Source organism: Diuraphis noxia, unplaced genomic scaffold, assembly GCF_037042655.1.
Source record: "Diuraphis noxia isolate RWA-SAM2 unplaced genomic scaffold, SU_Dnox_SAM2 contig0005, whole genome shotgun sequence".
Classification (NCBI taxonomy): domain Eukaryota; kingdom Metazoa; phylum Arthropoda; class Insecta; order Hemiptera; family Aphididae; genus Diuraphis; species Diuraphis noxia.
In genome coordinates, this window is record NW_028301715.1 from 37,443,505 (window position 1) to 37,469,670 (window position 26,166).

General features: G+C 26.7%; 2 protein-coding genes across 3 annotated transcripts in view; both read left to right on the forward strand.

The window, feature by feature from the left end:
- The first annotated feature begins 1,888 nt into the window (after nt 1-1,888).
- LOC149055271 (uncharacterized) lies at nt 1,889-11,176 on the forward strand. Of its 2 annotated transcripts, XM_089229711.1 has the most exons (3): nt 1,889-2,109; nt 8,509-8,853; nt 8,915-11,176. In XM_089229711.1, the coding sequence occupies exon 3, from the start codon at nt 9,048-9,050 to the stop codon at nt 10,953-10,955; it is 1,908 nt and encodes a 635-aa protein (XP_089085837.1). In that variant the 5' UTR covers nt 1,889-2,109; nt 8,509-8,853; nt 8,915-9,047; the 3' UTR covers nt 10,956-11,176. The 2 variants fall into 2 exon arrangements, with proteins under 2 accessions (XP_089085837.1, XP_089085838.1); XM_089229712.1 differs by having other exon boundaries at nt 8,744-11,176.
- A 2,820-nt stretch (nt 11,177-13,996) lies between these two features.
- LOC107173708 (lysosome membrane protein 2-like) overlaps nt 13,997-26,166 on the forward strand; it is a 30,523-nt gene continuing 18,353 nt past the window's right edge. Inside the window, exon 1 of the mRNA XM_015524343.2 lies at nt 13,997-14,144. The gene's annotated coding sequence lies outside the window, so the exon portion shown is untranslated. The remainder of the gene's footprint in view (nt 14,145-26,166) is intronic.

Consider the following 26,166-nt stretch of genomic DNA (forward strand, 5'->3'; position numbering starts at 1 on the left):
GGGGTCCAATTTTGCTTTATGGTATAATTGATTAAATTTATGAAAAAAAATAATTTCTTAAAAAAAAAAAATAATAATTTCTTATTAAATAATAAATAATATTACATTATTAAATAGTTAACTTTTATAAAATGGGGGGAGGGAAATGTCCGCATCGAAAATATATTAAGGGGAAAATGTCCAACTACTCTAAAAACAGTGGGGGGGGGGGGGGAATTTTCGAAGGGGAATTGTGCACCATTCAAATATAACATGTGGGGGCCTTTACACACTCAGTATTGTAGTATTTGAATTTGCAGGTTGCAAAATTGCGAACTTCATATTTATATTATATGAAATAGAACAATATGGCAACATGTTTTGAAAAAATAAAAATCTTTAATTACTTACCTACTTATATTATTTACATAAACATGGGCAATGGGAAGGGTTGTTTCTACTCACAAACACTACCCCCTCCACCGCCTACACAACTACAGTTGCAGGTAGTGTCAGTAGACGGTTAGATATATTTTGAAACGAATAAGGTCGTAAGATATTGTTTAGTTTAAACTTTAAGTATATTACCTATATAAACTACTGTGCCAAATCATCATAATTGTATATTTGCATTATCGATTTCACGGGTGATGTGTTCTAGTCGGACATTCGAGTCATTCTACTTACAAGTGACATCGTTTTCATTTTATATTATAGAATTATCCACCATAAATCTATGGAAGGTATACCTAATACTTGTCACCCTACACAAAATGGTTGTATAACTACAGCAATCTAAACGGTATTAGGGTATCAATTCCTAAAATATCCAAATTTTCGTACTACACATATATAGTCCCAAATCAGTCAAATCTAAATTATACATAGGTAGTACCTATCAACTAACGATAATATATATTAACAATAAATAATTTTATTTAAATAAAGTAGTACCTCAAATAAACAAATTTAAAGGTTCTATAAAAAAAATTGTGAAATAGAATTTTTGTTGAAAAAAATTTTTTTTTATATATAAATCATTTTATGTGTACAAAATACATGAAAATAATAATACATAATATCAGTAAATAAATAAAAATAAATTTTAATTATCTATATTAAGTATGTAAATTATAGATTTTTTTTTATTATTTGTGGTCGAAGAACTTTCCTAAGGTTATTATAACACACTTTTAAATTTCGTACTACACACTGAATTTTTCGTACTACACAACGTGTGTCGTACTACTCACAATTTTAGGGACCGTAGGCTAGGTATTACCTATAGAGCCATAAAGGTTCCGTCAACCATAATTTAAATTTTATAAAAAGTCATAGATGGACCATATAATAGGTATTAGGTACCTATATAGGTAATATATATATATATACCATATGGTATTGTATATAATGCCTATACAATATATATAGATATGTATATGTATAAGCACATCGCACATGAAATGATAAAAACAACAACGGAGAGATATTTTCTCTACTCTGAATAACAGCCTTGAGTTTACATGAAACCAATCACCAATCTATAGGTATTTATCACGTCACATGTTCATTTTCAATACCTAATTACAACTTTTTTGCCCATTATTATTATTATCTGCATTCATTATACATAATAATTAATGCAGTGCAATATTGCTCAATCTTTTAGCAGTTAAGTTTTATAATAATATTGTATTATTGTTAGACAAATGATTCATCAATTTGTGTAGAAAATTAATATAATGCTTAAGCAATATATAGTATATAATTATATTAAATTATCTGCATAAGACTATACGATTGTCTAGGGTATAGGTACCTATATTGTTATAAATGGGGATCAAGTTTAATTCATTATAATAAAATTAATACACTTGTATTGTAACGCGTTTTATTATTTCAGTGAAGTATTTTCAAATTTTTGTTTGAGGAGGGGGCAGTATATAGCAGTATAGTGACTAGACGTTTTTAGGAAGAGGTTCAATCAGTTTAATTTATTTTGGTTCTGATGTGGGGAGAGGAGTCCAAAACCCTCACCTCGCATGAATACGCTATTATGCTATTTTTTAAAAATCGTTATTATGAGCGTCAATCAATTAAACAAATCGATTCAAAATGAAGTCTGTTTCGGTAAGTAGAGTTTATTCTTCAAAAAATACGGTTTGCTGGGTGACTGGTATGATTAGGTCATTGGGTAAATTACTGAATATTGATGTATGATTTTTTTTATTTGAATTAAGCCTCGGCACTATGGCCATTGGCAACAATGGGTTTAACTCTAAATTATTTACATGTTATATAAGTTACATATTAAATACTATTGATAAGGTTGGACTTAGTAATAAAGGTTATTATTTGTCTTATATTGTCTGGGTGGAGGGCTTCTGACAGGATGTTTGAGATGCCTGCTTTCCGTCTATCCGTTTCGTACGAGAGGCATTCAGTTATGATGTGTTTGATTGAGAGAAGAGTATCGCAGCTGGCACATAAGGGTGGGCATTCCTTTGATGTGAGATTGAACTTATAGAAAAAATGTAAATTTTTAATTGAATACATTAAAATTAAATCACATAGGTACAATATACGTAGGTAATTAATAATTAATAATGAACTTTAACTTTAAAAGATATTGGATCTGTCATAAATAATAACTAAAATAATAATAATAATAACTTAAAATATTTTAATATGGCAGGTAGAATACTGCAATTTCCTAAGTACCTACTCTGTTTGGTAAGGTATTTTCAAAACCCTATATCCTAAATAATGTAAATACTTGTAGCCATGTACGCATATGGATTAACCACATCCAATGTATAATAACAATATTACATGATACATGAATGAACATGACGTGTGGGATCACCTTATTTTGTTGTTATATTATGTAATAAAAAAAAAATACATTTGTATTATTAATCTCGGTATCTATTCGTATCTTTGACCTTTTATTAGTTATTACTTATTAGAAGAGCCGTGAACTATTATAACATTACAGAAAACTTTAAGACATACAGCCGGGTAAAATCACACTCCGAAATCATCAAAATAAATGATTATTATTAATAATTTACATATTATTATTTTTATTTATTTCTATCAAGTATCAAGTAATAATAATTAGTAATTTTCTAAGGGATAATATGAATAAAAAAAAGATATATATACATATACATTGAGTACTACATCAATTAAATAATAACTGCAACAAGCTGCATACTTAGATTTTTCGAATGGAAATATAAAATATGTAAATCAAGTATTTTAATACTTTCATATAACGCTAGTATGTGCTATGAAAATTATTTTTTTAAATATCAAATTATTCATCGATTGTTAATTATTAATTGTACTTATAAAAATTGCACTTTAAAGTATTTATATGTTAATTGCTTAAGTGAATTATTTCGTTAGTTATCAGTTATTATTACTTAATACTTATTATTATTTATCAGGGCAGGGAAGTTGATAACCTAAAAATAACATTAAATAGTAAACACTTAAAAAATGCAAATATGATGTAAAAATTATAAAAATAAAAAATGCACTCAAAAACATATTAAAGCTATTAAATACAAAATTAAAATAAGTAGTAGGTACGTTTTTTAATTAATTGTGTCGGTCAAACGTTTAAATTATACAATAAAATACAACAAAATTAATAGGTTGTATAATGTATATAGGTATAGTTCTATTTTTGTAAGAAGTGTATTAATATATACAAATATACAATATTATTAATTATTAACTAATGTTAGTACCTAAGTCACTATAGCCCAGTCAATCTTGTACGAATGTACCCACCATTTTAGACTTATGATCGCATAATATTTCAATGGGATGCCGTTCTATTCCTATTCTGTAGCCTGTAGGGACTTAGCAGTTAGGATTGACGAGATGACGCGCGAAAGTAGACGGAAGTAGTACTAGTATACACCCAAAATAATCTCGAGCTCTCTCCTACCACAACAAGTCACACATAAAAATCTGTGGTTATTTTAACACCAACTAGTGTCGATTAATATTCAGCTAATTGAAAAACTACAAATATTATACTTATACTCAAACTGAATTTTGTTGTTTATTTAACAGTTAAGTGGTTGATAGTATACTATATATATATGGTTATAATTTTCCAATCAAGGTTATTTAAAATTTAAATTATGTTAAGTTTTACAGTAATAGTAATATGATGCTGTTGAAATAATACGATTTCATCGTTCACTCAGACACATTTTTGTTATAACAACTAAGATAGTAGGTATATATTAAATTAAAATAGTATAAATCATTTGGATTTAGAGCAGTTGATTATCAACGTACCACCTATTAATGTTTATATGACATTAACAAATTTTGATAAAACTTTTTCTCAACATTTGTTATGAATTCTGATTATTGTCACGAGAAATTTCTTTAGGTTAACACTTTGAGTGAATTATTTTGAACTCATTGACCACTGACTTTAAAGTTTAAACATTAGCCTATCGACACTGTAAAATGGGTAAATATACCTAACTCCTAAATTTCTATGTGTGCTGCTTGGATCACGTTTATAAGTTATAACAGCTAGGATTGTATATAACAAGTTTATAGCGACCACATTTATCTTTATGAATATATTTTTTGAACTAGGTATAACAATATTAATATCATGCATACATTTTAAATTATAATCAAACAGGAAAACAAAAAATTTTCAAGGAACACAATCAGAATTGACAATCCTCGGAAGTCAGAATACTCACTATATAGTGATTTAGTGATTTTTATTTTTTCCGTTCTTAATTATTAAAATATACTCGTATTTATATATACAGGGTGTAGCAGAAAAACCTTACAAATAAAAGAACTTTTGTTCTAATTTATATTCAAACATTTTTTGTTTTAATAGATAGCTTATTGACGTGTGCACTACATATTAAACAATTTTTAATTTATTTTTTTAAATTTTAGATTCTGATTGGAGCGAGGAATGTATATTGATTTTATCATGATGTGTGTGTGTTTTTTTGTGTCTGTCATCACGTTTAGGGACAGTAAAAATGCTACGATTTTCGGCTTCAGAACTTTTTTAGATCAGAAAGTGAATCTAGTTGGTAGTTTGGGGGGGGGGGGGTCAAAAGTAAAAAAGCTTGAAAATTTAATACAAAGCTCCTAAAATATTGTTACAATAACAGTTGAAAATTAAAAGAAATACATTGTCACAATTTTTTTTATAAGCATTTAAAGTTTGAATTTTGACAAAATCACGAAAATTCGTAAATTATTTTAAGCTAGAAATTCATAAATAAATATCTTTTTAAATTTTTATTTTCAGCTTTAAAAAATGAAAATAGTTCATATCATACTACCTATACGTATAACGCAATCTTCTGTATATTGTGCACACAAAAATAATTTTTAATATTGATTAGAATAAATGTTATTTCACTTATTAGGTCTTTCTGTTATATACACTCTGTATATTATTATAATGTGATAATCTGCATGTGTATATAATAAAGAGATAAAAAATAAAAAAGTATTCAAACAAGATTATAATATTTGTTGTTAGAAGTAATAATTTTATTATAAACGGAAATATGAGCATAATAAAAAAAACAACCATCAAGGCGATCGAGAACTACCATACAATTTAAGTCTCGGGTACCCAATAACCATGTATTTATAATACTTATACAGAATGATAGAATGATTTATTATAGATACGCTTATCACTTGGAATACAATGTATACAAAGTACAAATAATATAAATATATTATGTATGACATAATATTTAGTTATTATAAACAATATTTCAGTTATGAATGTATATGATATAATAAAACGGTTTAAAAACAATTACACAGATACGAGTATATTATGACAGGTAGGTAAACCTCAAAAATAGGTTATACTAATCAGAAATTTTTAAGTTGTTAAGATCCTGTTCTCGTGATAATGCATAATATACCTACATGTTATTGTTATAATATTACCGTATAGCTACGCGTTAATTAAAAAAAATAAAAACCTTGAAGTAAGCTCTGACGTCTGACAGTTAGCTGAGGTTGTATTAAGTGGTGCAACTTAGGGGGATTGTCACACCAACCCCCCTTGTTAGTCTCATCTCTCCGAGATAACTTATTTATTGACACTAATTTTAACTAGTTTATACCTATTATTGTTCAATAATTTCGAATAAATAATAAACACTGCAGTCTATAATGTCTATACTATAACACATTATTACTTATGCCTATTATATTAGGCTTACAGAGTGATTATTTTAACTGTAGTCACTTAATATCTCAAAAGTTCTTTCAACGTTTTTTTAGATAATTTCAAGTCATTACAAAAATAAGATTTTTGTAAGAAATGATTTACTATTATCATATGGTTATAATTTTTTTAAGTTTTTCAATTTTTGATTCTAATTTAATCCTTATAACCGTAAATTTATTCAGAAACTGTGGAAGTTTCAATGGTATAACCTCCCAAAGTTCTATGCTACTGTATAGAAATATTCAACAATAATAATTAAAAACATTCCTAATTTATCATAGTTTTTATTCATACTACATATTTTAATATCTAAAGGTTAGCCATGCTGTTATCTAAAATGTCACAATCAAATACACCAGGATTACGCACCGGTCACAACCTTTTACCATTTGACTGATCATTCATCCTAATTCGTATTGCACCCAATATACCCTGTACCCTACGTCCCAACTACAGTGGGCCATATTGTAATGTTCAACGTATTTTGTATATCAATTGTTTATATTTCTCCCAACATAGAACTCAGTCAAAGATAATTTTTTCTACCCTTGTTATCAAACTTTTTCCTATATTATTAATGCTCTTTCAGGCAATAATATTATTATTAAACATAATCTTAATTTTTTACTATAGACAGGTCAAAGAATTTAATAGTGAGTTTTACTATTACCAGTGTATCTTCTTTGTTTTTTTTGTTAATCTTATAAAGTTATAACTTATAACTTTTATACGTAGGTACTTACCTACATATGTGAATTGTCAAGATACAATATCTTTATGTTAAAATCTCAATAAACAAAAACAATTATTTGATTGACACCAAACAATTTTTATTTAAGAGGACGTGATACCCGCATGTGTAATCTCCGTCTTACAAATGCGTAACATGGTACATTTTTCGCTCAGCAGAACACTTGTAGCTCCGTTAACTTAAAAATTAGAGTGAACTGACCTCTTATAAAATTTAAAGGTAAGATTATTATCTAGACAACCTCATATGCTTTTTATTTTATATCAAATTTAAAGCGAGTTATGAGTATTTTAAAATTGTAAATTTTTTGTGCATCTTAAAATACTCATAACTTCCTTTAAAATTTAATTATAATAAAACGCATATGAGGTTGACTAGATAACAATCATACCTTTAAATTTTATAAGAGGTCAATTCACTTTAATTTTCAAGCAAACGGAGCTACACGTGTTCTGCTGAACGTAAAATTTACTATTTAATGCACTTGTAAGACATAGACAACACATGCGGGTATCACGTCCTCTTAATATTCGAATGTACATTTTTTTTTTTTTTTGAAAATTGCAATACCTACGTCAAAACCGAATTTTGGTCGAGTAGTGAATTACTTAGTTATTAAAAGCTCGAATGAGCCATTGCGTTTCCACCTACCCATATGACTTATGACTCCACTCATCTAAACTTTAAATAATTATAAATTTCAAGATTTGTTTCAAATATCGTTGTCAACCTGTTTTTCAAAACGGTAAACAACTGAGAAAAAAATATTACTTCATTAAATAATAAAAATAGTATCGTTGTTTTTTAAATGTTATTTTGTTATGATTTCAAATTATTTACGAAAAATATCAATACTTTTTGATACAAGAAATGTTAACTGTTATATTGTGTTATACAAGGATTACCTAGTACATATTACTCATTTCATCTATTAATAAGGTCGCAGACTACATGCGATGTGTAGGCTTGTAGCATTATATAGCTACAGTAGTATTTACTTTTATCACGTGTTGTTTAGATGTATTTATCGTTTTAGAAATCTGAATTAGTTATTTAAACGTGTTAAACTATATTTGTCAATAATAAACAACGCGTACTAACTACGAATTATAGGCTATTTAGAATTATATTAAATGTACCAACATTTAATAATTAGGTACGTCAGTATATATATAGTTAACCAGGAAACCAGGAAGTTAACATTCCCAGTGCTCGTTGGGCGTAAGTAGGTATGTATACAGCTTTATAGTGAATGATTTCCATCGCCTAATGGCTAATTGTTATCTACTCGTTATATTTACATATGTTGACAAAAGCAATATTATAATTAGAAATAAAAAATGCATATTATTTTTCATTAGTAAATGATGAATATTTTTTTAAAGTAAATTGTTTTATGTTTTATTTACTCGAGGATAAGGATATGCTTTATTTACTTTTGACATATCTTATAGGGACAATTTTATAGATTATATTATTTTCTATTTACAAAGGAATATTTTGCTTTCAGATCAATTTTACGATAATTTTAGAATTCTCAATTATTATTGTTTTCTAAAAATCAAGACAATCAAGTGCTTTCTCATTAAAAGCCTATACCCTGTATTATGTACTTGTACATAAACATAAAACATATCTATGATCTGCATTCTGCATGCAAGTCACATCCCACTATATATAGCGGCCTAAGAATGTGGTAAGTGGTCAATGTTCTGAGAATCTATATATTCGCATTTTTTTTTTAGATTTCGGGCGGACAGTGAAGGGTGTATGTTGGATTACAACTTTATAAGAATGTGTATTTTTTGTATCAGTCATTGGTAATGTTTATTCATTAGTTATTACCGTTTGGAAGGTAGTAAAGTAGTTTTTTTAAACACCTTGTCAAAAATACTTGAAAAAATTATTAATTACAGACTCACTTGGTTACTAGAAAAAGACAAATACCTTTCTAAGCAACAATGCGGTTTTAGAAGAAATAAAAGCACAATCGATACTCTTACTCATATTAATCATGAAGTAAATCAGACCTTTAAGAACAAACAAATTATGGGGCTAGTCAACCTTGACATATCCAAGGCTTATGACTCAACATGGAGACACAACATCTTAGTCAAGCTTAACCAAATCCTGTGCAAAGGCAAGATACTCAATCTGATAACCAACTTCCTAATAGACCGGCATTTCAAAGTCAAAGCTAACAATCACTATTCTGAGGAATTCATCCAGGAAAACGGAGTACCACAAGGTTCAGCATTATCGGTAACTCTTTTTCTTATAGCCATAAATGACATAACCAAAAGCTGCTCACCACCCGTAAAATGCAACTTGTTCGCTGATGATTTCAGTTATTCATGTCGTAGCAACAATATAAGTTCAATACAAAAATTCCTACAAACAACCACCGACAATTTAACAGAATGGGCCAATAAGACAGGATTCAAATTCTCACCAACTAAATCCAACATCATCATATTTACAAAAAAAAGAAATGTTAGCGAACTAATAATTACACTAGACAACACTCCAATTCCAACAAAAGAATCAGTCAAAATACTTGGTATTTTCTTCGACCGCAGGCTCACATGGGCAACCCACATACGCTACCTTAAAACATCTACCAGTCAAACACTTAATATTTTAAAAATATTATCTCACACTTCCTGGGGAGGTGACTCTAGTACACTTATCAAAATTCATAAGGCAACCATTCAATCGAAAATATATTACGGATCAAACATATACAAAACAGCATCCCGATCTATTTTAAATGCAATAGATAGTACCAATAATACTGGACTAAGGCTCGCGATTGGCGCTTTTCGCAGCAGTCCAATTTACAGCATATATAATACAGCAGGCGTACCCATACCTGAGATTAAAAGGAATGACCTATCGCTTAAATACATGGTTAGATCCTATATATGTAACAACCTACCACTGCCATCAGAAAACTCCGATTTATATGATGAACTAGGGAAAAACGGCATTATTATAGATCAATCAATGACGAGAGAACAATTGTCCCCACCCGCATGGACTTCCTCTTTCGACATAAATACGGAACTCAGCTCCTTTCTAAAACAACAAACTCCACCAGAAATTTACAGAAGACACTTTCAAAGCATATTAGAAAATTACCGAGATTATCAAGAAGTTTACACGGACGCATCCAAGACACAAGACCAAGTAGGAATTTCAATAATACTAAGGAACCAAAACGTAACATTGAAGCTGCCGAACACCTGCTCCATATATACGGCCGAGGCAATAGCGATACTTGAGGCGATCAAAACAACCTTAGATGATGAACACCCCAACCACATAATATTCAGTGACTCCTTGGGTGCCCTTAATAGCATAAAAAACCAGTTCAAACCCGGCGAAATAGCGACAAAAATACTGAACAAATTAAATGAAGCCTTGCATAAAAACAAACAAATCACTCTCATGTGGGTCCCCGGGCACATCGGCATCGAAGGAAATGAACTAGCTGATAAACACGCTAAGCTCGCAGTCACAAGCTCCGTATGTAAAATTATTCTTGGATCCACCTACAACGATCTCAAAAAATACATAAATGACATAACTAACACCAGATGGCTCAATACTTGGAAACAACAAAACACCAAGTTTAACAGAATTAAAAGCAGTACATTTAGGTGGTTAAACAGCTCTTTAAACAGAAAAGAAGAATCGGTACTCAACAGATTGAGAATAGGACACACGCGACTTACACACGGACACCTAATGGCTAAGGAAGAACCACCATTATGCGAAGTATGTGGTGTCCAAATATCAGTGAAACACATAATAACAGAATGCCTAAAATACCAGCAAGAACGTCAAAACACCGGATTGGACACGACCCTCGACATCGCATTGGGACCCAATGCTGTGGAGAACAACAAGATGATCCTTTTTTTGAAGTCAACAGGTCTTTACAATTTAATTTAATGATTCACATTTGTTTTTTTTCTTTCTTATATAAATACTTAGAAACCATACTGTTATAACTTATCTTTAATATTGTAATCCCCTTTAAAAAAAAAAAAATTTTGTAAAAATCTTAAACCATGTAAACATACCACAACTGTAACTAATGGCCATGTAGTTGCCGAGTTTTTTATTTGATCAATAAAAAAAAAAAAAGTAGTTTTTGAAGTAAAAATTTCAATGTTGAAGGTATAATAAATAAGGGCAACTAATTATAAAAAAAAATTGATTTTTATCATAAATTTCAATAAACCCTTTCTTAGTGCGAAAAAGGCATTTTGGGATATAATTTCCAAATGAAAGTTTTGTCAATCTAGTATATATTTTTTACTATATTGTACCCGCTGCCTTAATAATACACACCCTAGTGCAAACAATTAATAATTAATTTTCTTAAATCATGTTTTTTTTTTTTTTTTGCAAATGTTTTGAAGAAATATAAGCAATTACCAACCTGCTATTAATACCTATATCTACCAAATAAATAGCGATATTTTTCGATAACATTATATCATTTATACGTAATAGTTCTTTAGTTCTTACAATCTGACGCAGTGACGCAAATATATATATATATATAACAAAGGTGTATAACGTTCAAGGTTCAGATCAGGTCAGGGATTTTGTTTTTTAAAAAATGCTTGAAAATATTATATTGTTGTTCATATTCATATTAAGTTTGTGTTCAATGCAATTATGTTATTACAGTGGACGCCGCACGCTTATATGACACGCCGGCCGCCACGCGGATATAAGGTTCAGTCGCTTATTAGACTTATAAAATCTTCTGAAAAGTTCCAGTCATCCGGACGTATCTAAATACATTGTACAAAATTCGGTTATAAGACTCATTACTTCGTTTATAAGACTCAATTTTGAAAAAAAAAAAATGGTAAAAAATAAACATTTTTATTTAAAATTTAGAAATGAATTGGTTTTCATGCTTTATTATCTGTGTATGTACAACATACATCCACAATATATAATTGTTTATTAATGTATATATTAATTTTTATAATATGTATTATAATTTATAATTTAAATTTTTTATCAGAATTTTTAAATTTATGCGATAATAAGTATATGTAATTTTTTAATATATATGAAAGTATTAAATTTAAAGCAAAATATGTAGTAAAATAAAATTCATAAATATGTAATAAAATTTTTTTTCCCCACTTCGACTGTAAGATTTATTCGGTTATAAGACTTACTTTGTGTTGGTCTCAAAGAGAGTTTTATAAGCGGCGTCCACTGCATGTATATTGTACATTGTGCATATAGCGGCAATATATTATAAATTTGATGTAGTATAGGTATAGGTAAAATAACTATATTACTCTAGAATCTAATTATCTATATAATGGGTCATAAATTTGGTTGAAAATCTGGGGTACTAGAAATATCAATTAACACGAAGTAACATAATTTTTTTATATTTTCGAGGTTAGTTAGAAAACACTTTTTTTGGAGGGGGGACTTCAAGAGATTTTATGAAGTTGAGTCCTCCTCTAAGCAGTCTAAGCCCCTCCCAATTTACGCCTATGAGTATATCTTAATCTGGATATCTATATTATACTTTACATAAGATATAAACATTATAAACAATAGATTTGGTTGCCGATCTCACCATCGTCACATCACTTTCGGATCCACACCATTATAATATTGTATAATTGTGTTGTATTTCTATCTTAGTAATAGACAATAGTATCACTGCTGTAGGAAAAATAGAAAAATATTTGATTATTTATTTAAATATATATATTATATACATGAGAATTTACGCTATATGATTTTTTTTTTAGTTATAAAAAATTATTTACAAATACAGGGAAGTTTAGATTAACTATAATAGTTAAACTATACTATATAGCAATATATTTTTGCATAATTAATTTGGATTTGGGATAACTCAGCACAAAATATTGATCATTTGATAACCTCATTAACAAAATAACAATTTTATACGGAGTAATATTGTACAATATTGATAACATGAAAAGGAAATTTAGTATTTAATCAATTTTAGTAGAGATACCTGTTCAATTTTTAAATAAATATCTATATATTTTATTTAAGCCCATAGCAATTAATCGATTTATAACTGGTACCTAACTACCAATATATAATAACTCAGCAAATCTTTAGAGGTTTGAAGTAGAGTGGGCTTAAGTTTCTCGCAAAATTATTTATTTTTTTTGTACATTTATGATATTTTTCAGGGTGTTATTATTATACTTTATTAATTTTTTAATACATTTTAACAAAACACTCATTTTATGTACATAGATTAAGTTTTTTTGTGCAGTAGGTAATTATATTAACTGCAGAAAGTAATAGACTGTGGGATTTGCATCCATGATTGGCGAACAGAGGAAGGGTGTGGAAATGGATTACTCAGATTTATGTAAGTTACGTATACTTACATAATACATAGATTACAGTAATATGTATACACGAAAAGAAAACGACTTCGTGTGGATGGACACACGGACACCAGTTAGCGGACCACCGCGATAGTAGGAGGTACCTATAAAATACCTTCACTTATTTTGTGATCGGCCGGCTATAATACAACAGACCGGAGCAATCGGCTTCCACCCGGAATGTGACATTATGGTTTTATTATTATTATCATTTTCGTGTAAATGGGGTTCGTCTCCGACAACGTGGCGTCACCGTCGTCGATGTGCACTGTGCAGACGTCCAGTAGGGGTGCCACCGTGCCGGGTGCAACCGTCACCGCCATCCCCGCTTCGCCGTTGGTTTCCATGTGTTCACCGATGACACAGTGTGCTCCGCGTCCACTGTACTCACTACTCACACACGCACAAACATTTGAGCGCGCGCCACACGATGCATGTTCGTCGGTTGTGCCGGCTGTCGAATAGTTATCGTGCGTGTTAAAATATTATTATGTTGCTGCAAGGCCCTATCGTCTCGGTCGAACACTGTTAAAAAAAAAAAAATTGTAAACATAATAATAATATTATTAACAATAAGTAATTACACATTTACACTGCGTCGTCCGTTAACGACGACGCGTCGAGTGATAACGTATACTGTATAGGCATGCAGTAAAGTAAGTTTTCGACCAACACTGGTGATCATCTTATAAAAGTGCACACATATTTAGTATTGTTGTAGGTAAGTACATTTTGATACATTTACATTCCATTTAAATTACGTTATGTGTTCACAATATCGCATTCATATTATGATTACATCCTCGAGCTAACAACGGCGCATACCTACTGTATATAGTTATAGGTATAGGTGCCTCGTACCTAGATAGGTATATGTTTTTAGTATCTATTTCTAGGTTTGATATGCAACGTTCATATAACGATTTAAAAAAACTAGTAATAAAGCATCCGAACATAACGAATCAGTAAAATACTACATACATAATATTAATCTACGCACAATTTTAGGTATTTGGTGTTAAGGTATACATAATAATACGGATAGGTCAGTACACGAGTACTTCAAAGCATAAAATGATAATATGCGAGACGATAAATGTAATAATTAAAAATTTATTATATAACAATTTTTATCTAATCTCGACATTTTTAATGGGGAGTACCTACGTTATTTAGTATTTATTTATTAGGTACCTAAAATACATTATTGACAAATATTAAATCTGGTAGATAGTATAAAAATAGCGGAAGACGTAGCGCGTCGATTATGCGCACAAACACAAATAGCGTTTAAAATTGTAGACGGGAAGGAGAGGGCTTGAGTTCAGTTCAATATCGAAAATAGTAAAATACATTGAAAACACCTAAGAAATAACAAAAGTTTCAAAGTAATATTCTTAGATAGTTCTGTTTGGATTAGCATCACTATATTATGTCAGCACATATTTTTTTGGAAAAAATAAGAATAAAAATTCTTATACATAATACATAATTATTAGATTAAAAGCAAAAAATAAAACATAATAACATAGACAACAAGTATTATCAATGTGCTTATAGATATAGATACAAAAACATAAATGCGTAGGCTTAAAAAATATAATAATATAAATATTTAATGCTATAACGCTCCAGTGAGTAGTGACGGATTGAAGAAGTTGGACCTCAATTTAGATCTTTCCCCCTTGCAACATAGGATGTTTGTTAACGAAACAATTTTAATAAAAATTATATTGATATGAGTTTTGAAAAGAAAAATAAACTTATGGAAATAAATTTACCTTGTACGGGGAGGGAGGGGGTGTATTTTACTATTTTATACGTGGCAGTGGTAGAACGATAACAAACAAATAGGTAGGTAGATATCAATAAGTTCTTAATTGTACCACTATGATCACTATGTACATATTATATAATTACTGGTTAAAGTATATAATATGAAATAAATTGCCAAGATGCTGATCAGTGATCAGTATCTATATTATGGTAAACATAAAATTATTTTCGTTGATTATACACATTTTATAAACAATATTTACTGTTATATAGATACCTAGTATCAATAACAATACTCTTTTAAATACATATTTTTAAATCGTATAATCAATGAGAATTGGAATTATAGTAGTTGGTCTACCATTTAAATACATAAATATTTGTTTTTTTCTGTATTTACTGCTCCGTAGTAATTATTTTAACAAGGCACTTTATTTTTACATATTTTCATTTATTTTTGAAATATTTTTGATGTGGATTTAGATTTTTTGTGTTTTTTCTCTTGTTCTTTTAGGGCTTGAATCAACAAAATACATCCCCTATTTGCGCTTATGGCTTCTATAAATTATATTACTGTATCAATATTACAAATATTCACTAATATTTAATACATTCAAAGAATGTATGAAAGTTTATATGCAGGTACTTAAAAATGAATAAAGTTAAAAAACCAAACCAGTAATCTGCATTCAATTCTAATTCAATTAAACTATACTTATTTGAAAATCTAAAATGGCAAAACAACAAAATAAAAACATATAGTACAACCATAACAATAATATTTCATGAAAAGATTAGTTTAAAAACACTAGCATAATTCTACATTTTTAAAGAAACAGATTTAAAAATAGGTTTATGTTTTAATATATATATAAAACACGCTAACTGCATATTTTTTAGATATTTATAAATACATAATTATAAATTGACTAATCTTTTGAGATTGGTAATTAGTATACATAATATAAAAACACAGATATTTTCTGATTATATCTATTAATATTTCACCAAAAGAGCATTCAAATTATATTATATTAATAATGTAAATGGTTTTTTTAAGTGAGTCAAAGTTTAGATTTATGGTGCAATAATTTACTGTATTTTTTAACAATCTATCTACATTTATATTAAGTTCCATGTGATTTCGTATGATTTTTTTTGAAAACTTAGGTGTGATTTCGTAAGTACGAAATAACGTGGATTTTTGTACAATTTTAGATAAACTGAATTTTAAGTTGGAAAAATCTATATCAAAGTTGTTAAAAAAATTTTAATTAATTCAAATTTTCACTTAAAAAGGGGAGTAAATTCAAAAAAAAATTGTTTACGCATACACTGAAATTTTTTTTAAATTAATGTATTATTATAATAAGTCCTTTACGCAGTAAAAAAAAAACCTGAATGAAATTCAAGGTCATGTGTTTGAAATATTTTGTCTTGCCTTTATCATTGAACACACTATAATGTATTAATATACATAGGTACATAAATTAATGTAGATACCTATCATGTATGTACATTTAAACGGGTTTGTTATTTGTCGTAATCAATAATACCCGGTAACTGTGGAACGTGTCATGTAAAATTATTGGGAGTTGAGATAAAATATATTATATTGCATTATTTTTTATAATAATAATTAATAGATAACTGTGTTCATAAAATTTTTAAATGTTTTGTTGTATTATTCTATTTTAAATGTTCCATTTTAACCTGTTATTATTGAAATGTTTTGGTTTTATCAAATTCGTATTGACTATATAGTTGTTAATATAATTTTAAATTATTTTATTTCTAAGTAGGTAAGAACAATAAAAATTATTTTAAATATGATGTACATACTTAGATGCTTATTTGTTTTAATACATAAACATTTTTATAAAAACAGATGTATTCTATATTTTATTAATAATTAATATTTTCCTAAACATAATTGTCAATAAATAAAAAACAATAGCAACTTTAAATTATAGATGAATTCTTAGTTTGTTTTAAAAATATACGTTTAATTTTAAATTATATCAACACAATAAGTTTGGATAGTTGTTGTTTCTCTGCTTAAATTGTGGACGTCCTTGTGATAAGCTACCTACTTACAGCCAACAAGTTGAGATAGGTTGATCACATTTTCAAAATATTCACTGTAGAATTTATTATACTTTATAATTATATATTTAAAAACGTAAATAAAATTAACTGATTTTTTGATAATAATTAAATATTTCTTTGTCATCCAGATATTACCTAAAAACTATAGGTATTACACATATGTGCCAATATTGGCTATTAATTATCTATTTTTTATTTTTATTATTAAAACGAAATATATCCTCGGCGACCGCGACATAGGCCATTGTGTTACAAAATTTTATCATTATTTATTAATTATTTTGTTTTGAATTTACTATTTTATAGTAGAATGTTTCATTTAAAATTAAGTGCAGTTATGTTCGGATAAATTTTAATGATTCATTATTATGCCATAATTGTAAACGTATTAAAAGTAGAATTAAACGTTTAGTTTAATACAAACCAATACAAAACTGCTAGTCACAATAAATTTCATGTAAATAAACTATTCATTGAAAAGATTAACAATAAAATTGACATTAATACAAATTATGAAATAAGTACTTATGATAATACTTATGCATAAGTGTTTACTACAGGTACTTAAAGTAAGCCTATAGTAATATAACTTAAAAAATATAATTTATAATTTTATTTTTATTGTTCATATTAGGTAATAGTCAATAGGTGATAAAAACAAATATTTGACTATCTTTAATATGCATTTATGTAAACAATTCTTTATGTATTTTAGTTTTGCACTAAAAAATTGCGAAGTATAGATTTGCGGTTGCTAATTCATAATTTCATATAGATATTGTGTTTAAATAGTTTAATACATCATATTCTATGTTTGTAATTTTAAACAGGTGAACAATTTATTATTGTATTTAACTATTGTAGATAACTACATTTTATGGTTTTGAAAATATGATACATATTGTTTATCTATTTATTTTTAAACTGACTGAAATTTTATTTGATGTATCGGAAATAGTCGATGAACTAATTTAGGTAAAACGAGGAATGTTTTAGAATGTTTTGGAACGTTTCCAAATGAAACGAATGTCAATTCAGCTAAAATTATTAATAATAGCATTGTAATTGTAAACAATTTTTAAAATTGATACCTAATAACAAATTACTAATTTTTTATTCAAACTATCAATCGATCTTTTTTTGGGAGCCATAATTGCATAGAAATGGTTTTATTATATCACAAAATAAAATACACAAAATATCAATAAAAACTTTTAATTCCATGAACGCACGTGCAATGGAAACAAAAAATAAAAAATTCAGGAATAATAATTTCTTTTACACTAATTATTATTAATTATTGCATAATTAATTATTAAATAATTTATTATTGAAATTAATAATAACCGCCTCTATAAAAAAAAATTCCGTTGTGAACCTCAAAATATCTGTTTGAGCACTTCGCGGGGTTGAGTCTATGACTTTTTAACTGTAAGTTCCGACTTTTTAAAAATGTTAGCCTATAGTTTTCCTCGAGAAATGGACAGCCCAACAACAATATAATTTTTAAATTTAAACCAGTAGTTCCTGAAATTTGTGCGTTCAAATGTTTTTAGCTTTTCAGCTTTATGATATTATATAAGTTTATATAATTTAATTTGAAAATAATCACAAACAAATTAATAAAATGAGTACAATGCAAATACCTTGATTATTTTAATCTATGTGTGCTGCGTGCACTAAATTTAAACAGGCTTGTGATCAAAAGTCGATAATCGTAGTTAGGTATGTAAGTAGAAATATAAAATCTACAAGTACCTACTTACAAGACTTTTAAGTATTTTTTTACACCTATGTAATATTATGTAATTAAGTTTTTTTATTTAAATAAACAGGGAATTTATATTAAAGTTTTAGCTAACACTAAATTTCATAGATGTACTTAGTATACATATGCATTTTGTAGATCGTATATTTAATGAAATATTATTGTTTTTTTCTATGATTATTTTCCTGAAATTATTGTATTAGGAAATATAAATAAATTATGGTTGGGATATTAGTTTTATTTGTTAAATTATATTCTGACTTTCTTTAAAAATATTTCATAGACTCTTGTATAAAAATACTAAATAGTATCACTAATTATTTACCAATATTTAATTATGAAAAGGTAGTTAGGGTGCAGATTGGTTAAAAACACAGCGATGCTTGGACGACAATTAAATGTAACATTTCTGAACCATGATTATTCAGAAGCAGCTTACTGATTTTTATTTTATGTCCTATAGTATGCAACGCTAACAATAAAAATCATTATAAAGACGTCTCACCCGCATTTATTGTCACGCCTGAGTGCTGTGTAGTGTATAACATGACAAATTTATGTTCAGCAGTTCTCAATTAGCTTCATTAGTTTAAATTTTAGAGTTAATTTACCATTAGTAAACTTATAAGTGACAAAACGACCAGTGGTTGTTATAAATTGTATTTTCATATTTTAATTTTGAACAGAGTTATAGGTACCTAAACACATAAATTATTATTATTTTAATATCTAAAAGATATATCCAGAATATCACATAATATTATGTTATTATCTCAAGTTTGATAATATGTACGTAAATTAATTTTGAACTAACGAAGCTAAATAACAACTGTTGAATCTCACTTATAAGACGGAGATGACACTATTAGCTGCAGGTGAAACACATGTCAGCCCTTATTAGGTCGTAGTGATATCATTGATTTTATTAAAATAAGTATCTTATAGTACTAGTTGAACAATAAACAATTGTCTTTAGCATTAGATATGAAATTTCATCAACAGGTTTTGTTTTATATCAACTGGTAGTAGGTACTTGTACAGTGTGTACTTAAGTCGATCGTTGTAGACTGTAGTACTTACTTAAGCACTTAAGCACTTACTTAAGTAAGTAGTATTATTTATAGATGTTTTAGTTTTAGTTTATATTATTTATTTATTATTATATTATAGATACATTTTATATATGTGAGAAGTGTTTGGAATTTGTATTCTGTTATTGCTAGTTCAGCATAGAAAACCATTTAGCAAAAAAATATGTCGAATAAGAATGACACAAAATATTTTAAATATTTAATCATTTTAATCTCATAATATTGTGTATTAGATATAAATCACACAATATAACTCGATAATTTAATTATAATAATTATGATAGATTTATTATTAATTAATTATTATTAAGTCTCTTTATAGAAGTTACACTAGCTATATAGGTAAGAACTAAAATTAGTAAAATCATTAAAATAAGCATAATGTTTTTAAAGACCTACGCCAATATATAAATAGGCTAAGCTATAACTTAAATTTGATGCATATATCTAAAATAAAGTTAACTGGATAACTCATCTCTACTTAGTATGGTCTTTCAAATACAAATCTTATAATTATGAATATTAAATGAATATTTTAATAATAATTTCTCTCATATTATTGTATTAAAAACATAATTCACCTCTTTCTTTCCCCAATGGAGAAAGCTGATAAGCGACAGTCCTGTTAAATTCTTTTATCAAGTTCTCCAACAAAGTTCATATAATATTATATTTTTACAAGCTAAAAGCACTAAAATTGTAGCCAACATTTTTTTTCTAATCATTGAAATGTTTTAGAAAGATTAAATTTATTTACGATAATAGATAAGCTTTACTCGCTGAGGATATGATAAAACATTACTCCTTAGTTTAAAATGATTCTATTTTTCTTACACTCCTATGGCCTACATAAAACACTAACCCAAAACGTACTCATTCCCATATTATACCCATACATAACATACTTATAAGTACCTACATATTATGTGATAAATGTTTAGACTTGTTGGCTTCATAATTTTTTTATTTGTATTCATTTTTAAGTGGAGGCACATATTTAGATAATAATAAAGTACCTTTACATTCTAGTAGCTATTAAGTATATTTAAAAATATCAAACAATACAAAATTGCTAGTAATTAAGCCACTACTATTTAAGTAAACGAAACATGTTTTTAAATATTTTGTTATCAAATTATTGTTATTATTATTAGTAGTAGTACTGTAAGTTTGAGTTAATTTACGTTGATTATTGAAATTTCACGAATCATCATCACGAATTTTAAGAATTGTAAGACATAAATGAAATATATGTTTTAAATTTTTGTATAATTTTGTTGACATTTGTCCCCTTCAAGATTCATACGTAATTACGTCCACGATAGGAATATTATATAATTATAAATATCAAGAGTTGAAACTTACTAATTAATATATCAACCTTGTAATAATTATGGACAAATACTCTAAAAGTTTTATGAGTGCTTTTTTTAATGTTTAGGTAGGTATATCAATATTATAGACTGTACACCATATACACCTTATAATAATATATATACAGGGTGATTTTTTAAGCATGCTCGCCCCATTTTTATGCTTAAATTATGCATATATTCAAATTTTGATTTTTGGAATATTTAAGTGTAGTTAAAGGCGATATTTTTGAGTACTTAGATTTTTCACAACTTTTAAGGAGTATCCTGTAGCGATACCAACTTTGGTTTTTCAAATGACAACCTATATGTTTTAAAGCAAAATGTGATTCAGATAATTTTTCTGAAAATTTTGACATATTGCAATCAAAATTCGAACGAAAACTTCCAGAGTTATTCTACTTGAAATACTAAGGAATAAGGATAAAAGTCTAATACTTAAATGCCTACGTTGTAAATGGATACGATAATTATAATTCGGTATACAATATAAAAATAAAATATTTGTTAATAATCACTACTTATTACTAAATGGCCAAATATTGCATCTGACAATTTTCAAAAGAAAAGAAAATATGAATAAAATAATATCCTTTTTATTTTATCCATGTTACCTATACCTTATAGGCAACGTTAATATTTGTATAGCATAGGTATACCTACTTATAATAAAATACCGAACAATAGTGTACAATAGCACATTTTATATTGTATACCGAATTATAATTATCGTATCCATTTACAACGTAGGCATTTAAGTATTAGACTTTTATCCTTATTCCTTAGTATTTCAAGTAGAATAACTCTGGAAGTTTTCGTTCGAATTTTGATTGCAATATGTCAAAATTTTCAGAAAAATTATCTGAATCACATTTTGCTTTAAAACATATAGGTTGTCATTTGAAAAACCAAAGTTGGTATCGCTACAGGATACTCCTTAAAAGTTGTGAAAAATCTAAGTACTCAAAAATATCGCCTTTAACTACACTTAAATATTCCAAAAATCAAAATTTGAATATATGCATAATTTAAGCATAAAAATGGGGCGAGCATGCTTAAAAAATCACCCTGTATAGTGACTAGTGAGCAATATCTGTTCGGGTACATTTACAATTTTTGCGACTAGTTTGCACGCTAAAACAGTACGATTGTGTAGATAGGTTTTTATTACTTGTGCTAAAAACTCCCAACGTAGAATTCGATATTTATCATTTATTATTACTATTACATGCTACTATGTGAGTTATGACTTATCGTTATGAATAATAAAAGCTCAATAAAATGCATTTCTTAATGATATCTAATCATCCTAAAAAATATTGAAATAAGTATAATATATATTTAGTTGTACTATTTTCATAAATACTTCCAAAAATATATTTATTTATTGATTATTAAAATAATTAAATGATTTTATTTTCATAGGATCATGATCAACTACCAAAATTAATTTTATAAGTCTGAAAATATAATATATATCTATTTACAAGTACAGTTGTATTTAATGTGAAGTTAAATTAAGAAATATGGTGAATTATTAAAGTTATATATTATAATTATAAAAATTAAAACCGAAATTGATTATTACTCCATTATTAAAAATATATATATTATCAGTTTAATATATAAATTGCATAATGTAATTCACATATACTATCAAAGTATCAATTATATCATTAATAGTTAGGTATCTTCCACTTATTATGGTGTACAATTAGAATTACTGGTAGACAGATGAACACAAATATACAACTTATACGATTATTGTATTATAAACATAAAACTTATATCTATAATATGATTAAATATATGAAATATATGCATTGTGTTAAGTAAATTCAAAAAGTATTCGAAACCCGTAATTTAATTTATTTTAGTAATTACATAAACGATAGGTACCTCGTACCTACCTCCAATATATCATTGTTCATTTTATATTGGTTTTAGTTAAATTTAAAGAAGAATTTATCTCCTATTTTCTTTTATTTTTATAGCGAATTTTAATTTTCTTTCTTTTTTTAATAAGTATTACTTATACCTAGTTAGTTACTATTTCTATACAGTTTTCAATGAAAAATTACGCAATATGCAAATGCGTCTTTCAATTTTAAGATAAATTTATTCATTCGTAAACATTTTATATAGTACTATAATGCATTTATATAGGTATAATTTATGAGCTACAATCGCTTTTAAACTCAAAGGTTACCTATTTAAGATTAAGCAATTTAAAATTATATTTAACGTAACCACATATCAAAACAATAATAAAGTCGAAGTATACATTTGTAACTTCAACATAATAAGTACCCGGCACACAATATATTTCATTAATAAAAACAATGATATAGGTATTTAATATATATTATACAATCAACGTTTGGAAATTATTATTCTAAAAATGTTCTATAATGTTAGAGGGAAAAAATGAAAGAAAACAATAGATAATTTTATTAAATACTAATAAGTAATAACTATTTTTTTTTTTATTAAGAATAAGCCCTCGGCGACATCGGCCATTGGGAACATAATAACTATTATAAATGCTTAAATGTGTACTTATTTTAAATTAATAAAATAAGTCAAGTAAAACTTTGTATTTAATTTCTCTATTTCAAAAACAAATTCATATACTACATAGTATATTGTACTTCTACTAAAAAAAAAAAACAACGTGTACATGATGCAAGATTTTCAGAAATATATTTATAAAACAACAATATCTGTATGACCAATCATTAAGACTATTAATTAATGAACCTAATAAGTACTTATGTATATTTATAAACGTATATTTTTCATTTAATAAAATAGGTATTACCTATCTACTATAAATTCATTATTTTAGAGCGTAAAAATCTTAACCATTAATCATTTTATTACTTTAAATCAACGTCTTAAATTTGAATTTAAGAAATAAATGAATTTAAGTAAACAATAAATTTATTTAAATAAACAGTCCTTATTCTTATAACAAAATATTTTATTAAAATTGTGTATAATGTAATGCACGTATTTTATAAAATCTTAAAATATTCATTTTTTTTTTATGCCTTTATGTTTATAATTAGTCTTAAAAATATAAAAAGTATTAAATCTTACATTAAAAATAAAATACCATATTATTGATGTTTATTGGTATAATAACTTACAAAAAACAAATTATTTAGTTGGCTATAATTACAATTAAAAAAAAAAAAAAATTATAAATATTTTTGTTGGTAATCAAATTATAGTAAATTATAATTTGTCATAAATTATAAATTATATAATACAATTAAAAATACAAATAGGTTTAAAAAAAAACAAACAATCTCAAAATATGAAGAAAAAAAATGTTGAAATTAAAATTTTAAAATAGAATTAATTATACTATTTTGTCATTCAAACGTTGAGTATTTAAGTTTAGAAAATTATGTCTAAAATATAAGCTAAAAAGAATGGAATTTGCCACAATTTTGCAACCTTTTCAATAAAATTCAATCTGTGATGTTTATACATCCGGTTAAGTGTTAGTGCTTGGAGTTTAAGTTCTGTTTAACAATATATTTGGTTTTACTGGAATGGAAGGTGAATAAAAATGTTTTGTTAATTAGTATATTATCTCATAATACTTACTTAATACAACATTTTGAACTGTTTTTGTTATCTAATAGTTAGTTTGTTGTACGCTTATTAAAGTATTACGTATTTTATTTAATTAATTAAAAATTTTAGTTACAATATTCCTTGCGTCCACTGCCCAAACTTCAATGAAGCTAGGAAAGACTTCAACATCCCTGACAACTTGTATGCGAAGCAATTGATCCATTTTTTAACTATCAAAACATAATTTTTTATCTAAAAAAATTGAATCATACAATAACATATAACAATGTAAAAATGTAATACTTTTGTTAAAGCTAATGACCTATGTAGTTGATGCTTAACCAATAAAAATAAAAATATTCCTTGATGGTATTTATAATTAAGTATGATACAAACGAAATATAGAAAAATATTTAATTTGTTTAAACTGCCATATGGTAATTTGCTTCTTATATATAAGTATATGTATTATTTATAAGACAATAATACAGATAATACAGATAATGAAACTAAAATAATTGTAAAAGAATCAGAAAAAGACCAAGTGAGCAATAAAAGATAAAAGATAATTTAGTGACATTTTATTATGATCATATAGGTTGTACCAATACCAATTCAAACATTAAACTCGTGTCCCCTGAACCCTGAATTTATTAATGGCTTACAATTGACTTCTAAGAGGCATGTATTTAATTCATTTTGTCTGTAAGACTATTTAGTAATGAGAACATTATTGTCATTAAAATCTATCGTCTATATTTTCGTCATATGTTTGATGTATCTCTTACAATTTGAATATTGACTAATAGTATTTTATTATTATTATTACAATTAAAACATAAATAACAGAAGAAACTATAAATTTTTATCAAATACTCGTTTAAGCATTTAAAAGTCATAAAATAATTTTAAAAATAGTTCGGCTTTTTTTGTTCCATTAATAGATATTTTTTAATTTTTGACTACTTATTAAATTTGTTTTCAATTTATAAAAGCATTTTATTTGCGAGTAAACACCTAGAAAATTAAATACAAGGT

Bases quoted from the DNA above. Each gene is read 5' to 3' on its own strand.
- LOC149055271 (XM_089229711.1), top strand. From the start codon at position 9,048: ATGGGGCTAGTCAACCTTGACATATCCAAGGCTTATGACTCAACATGG.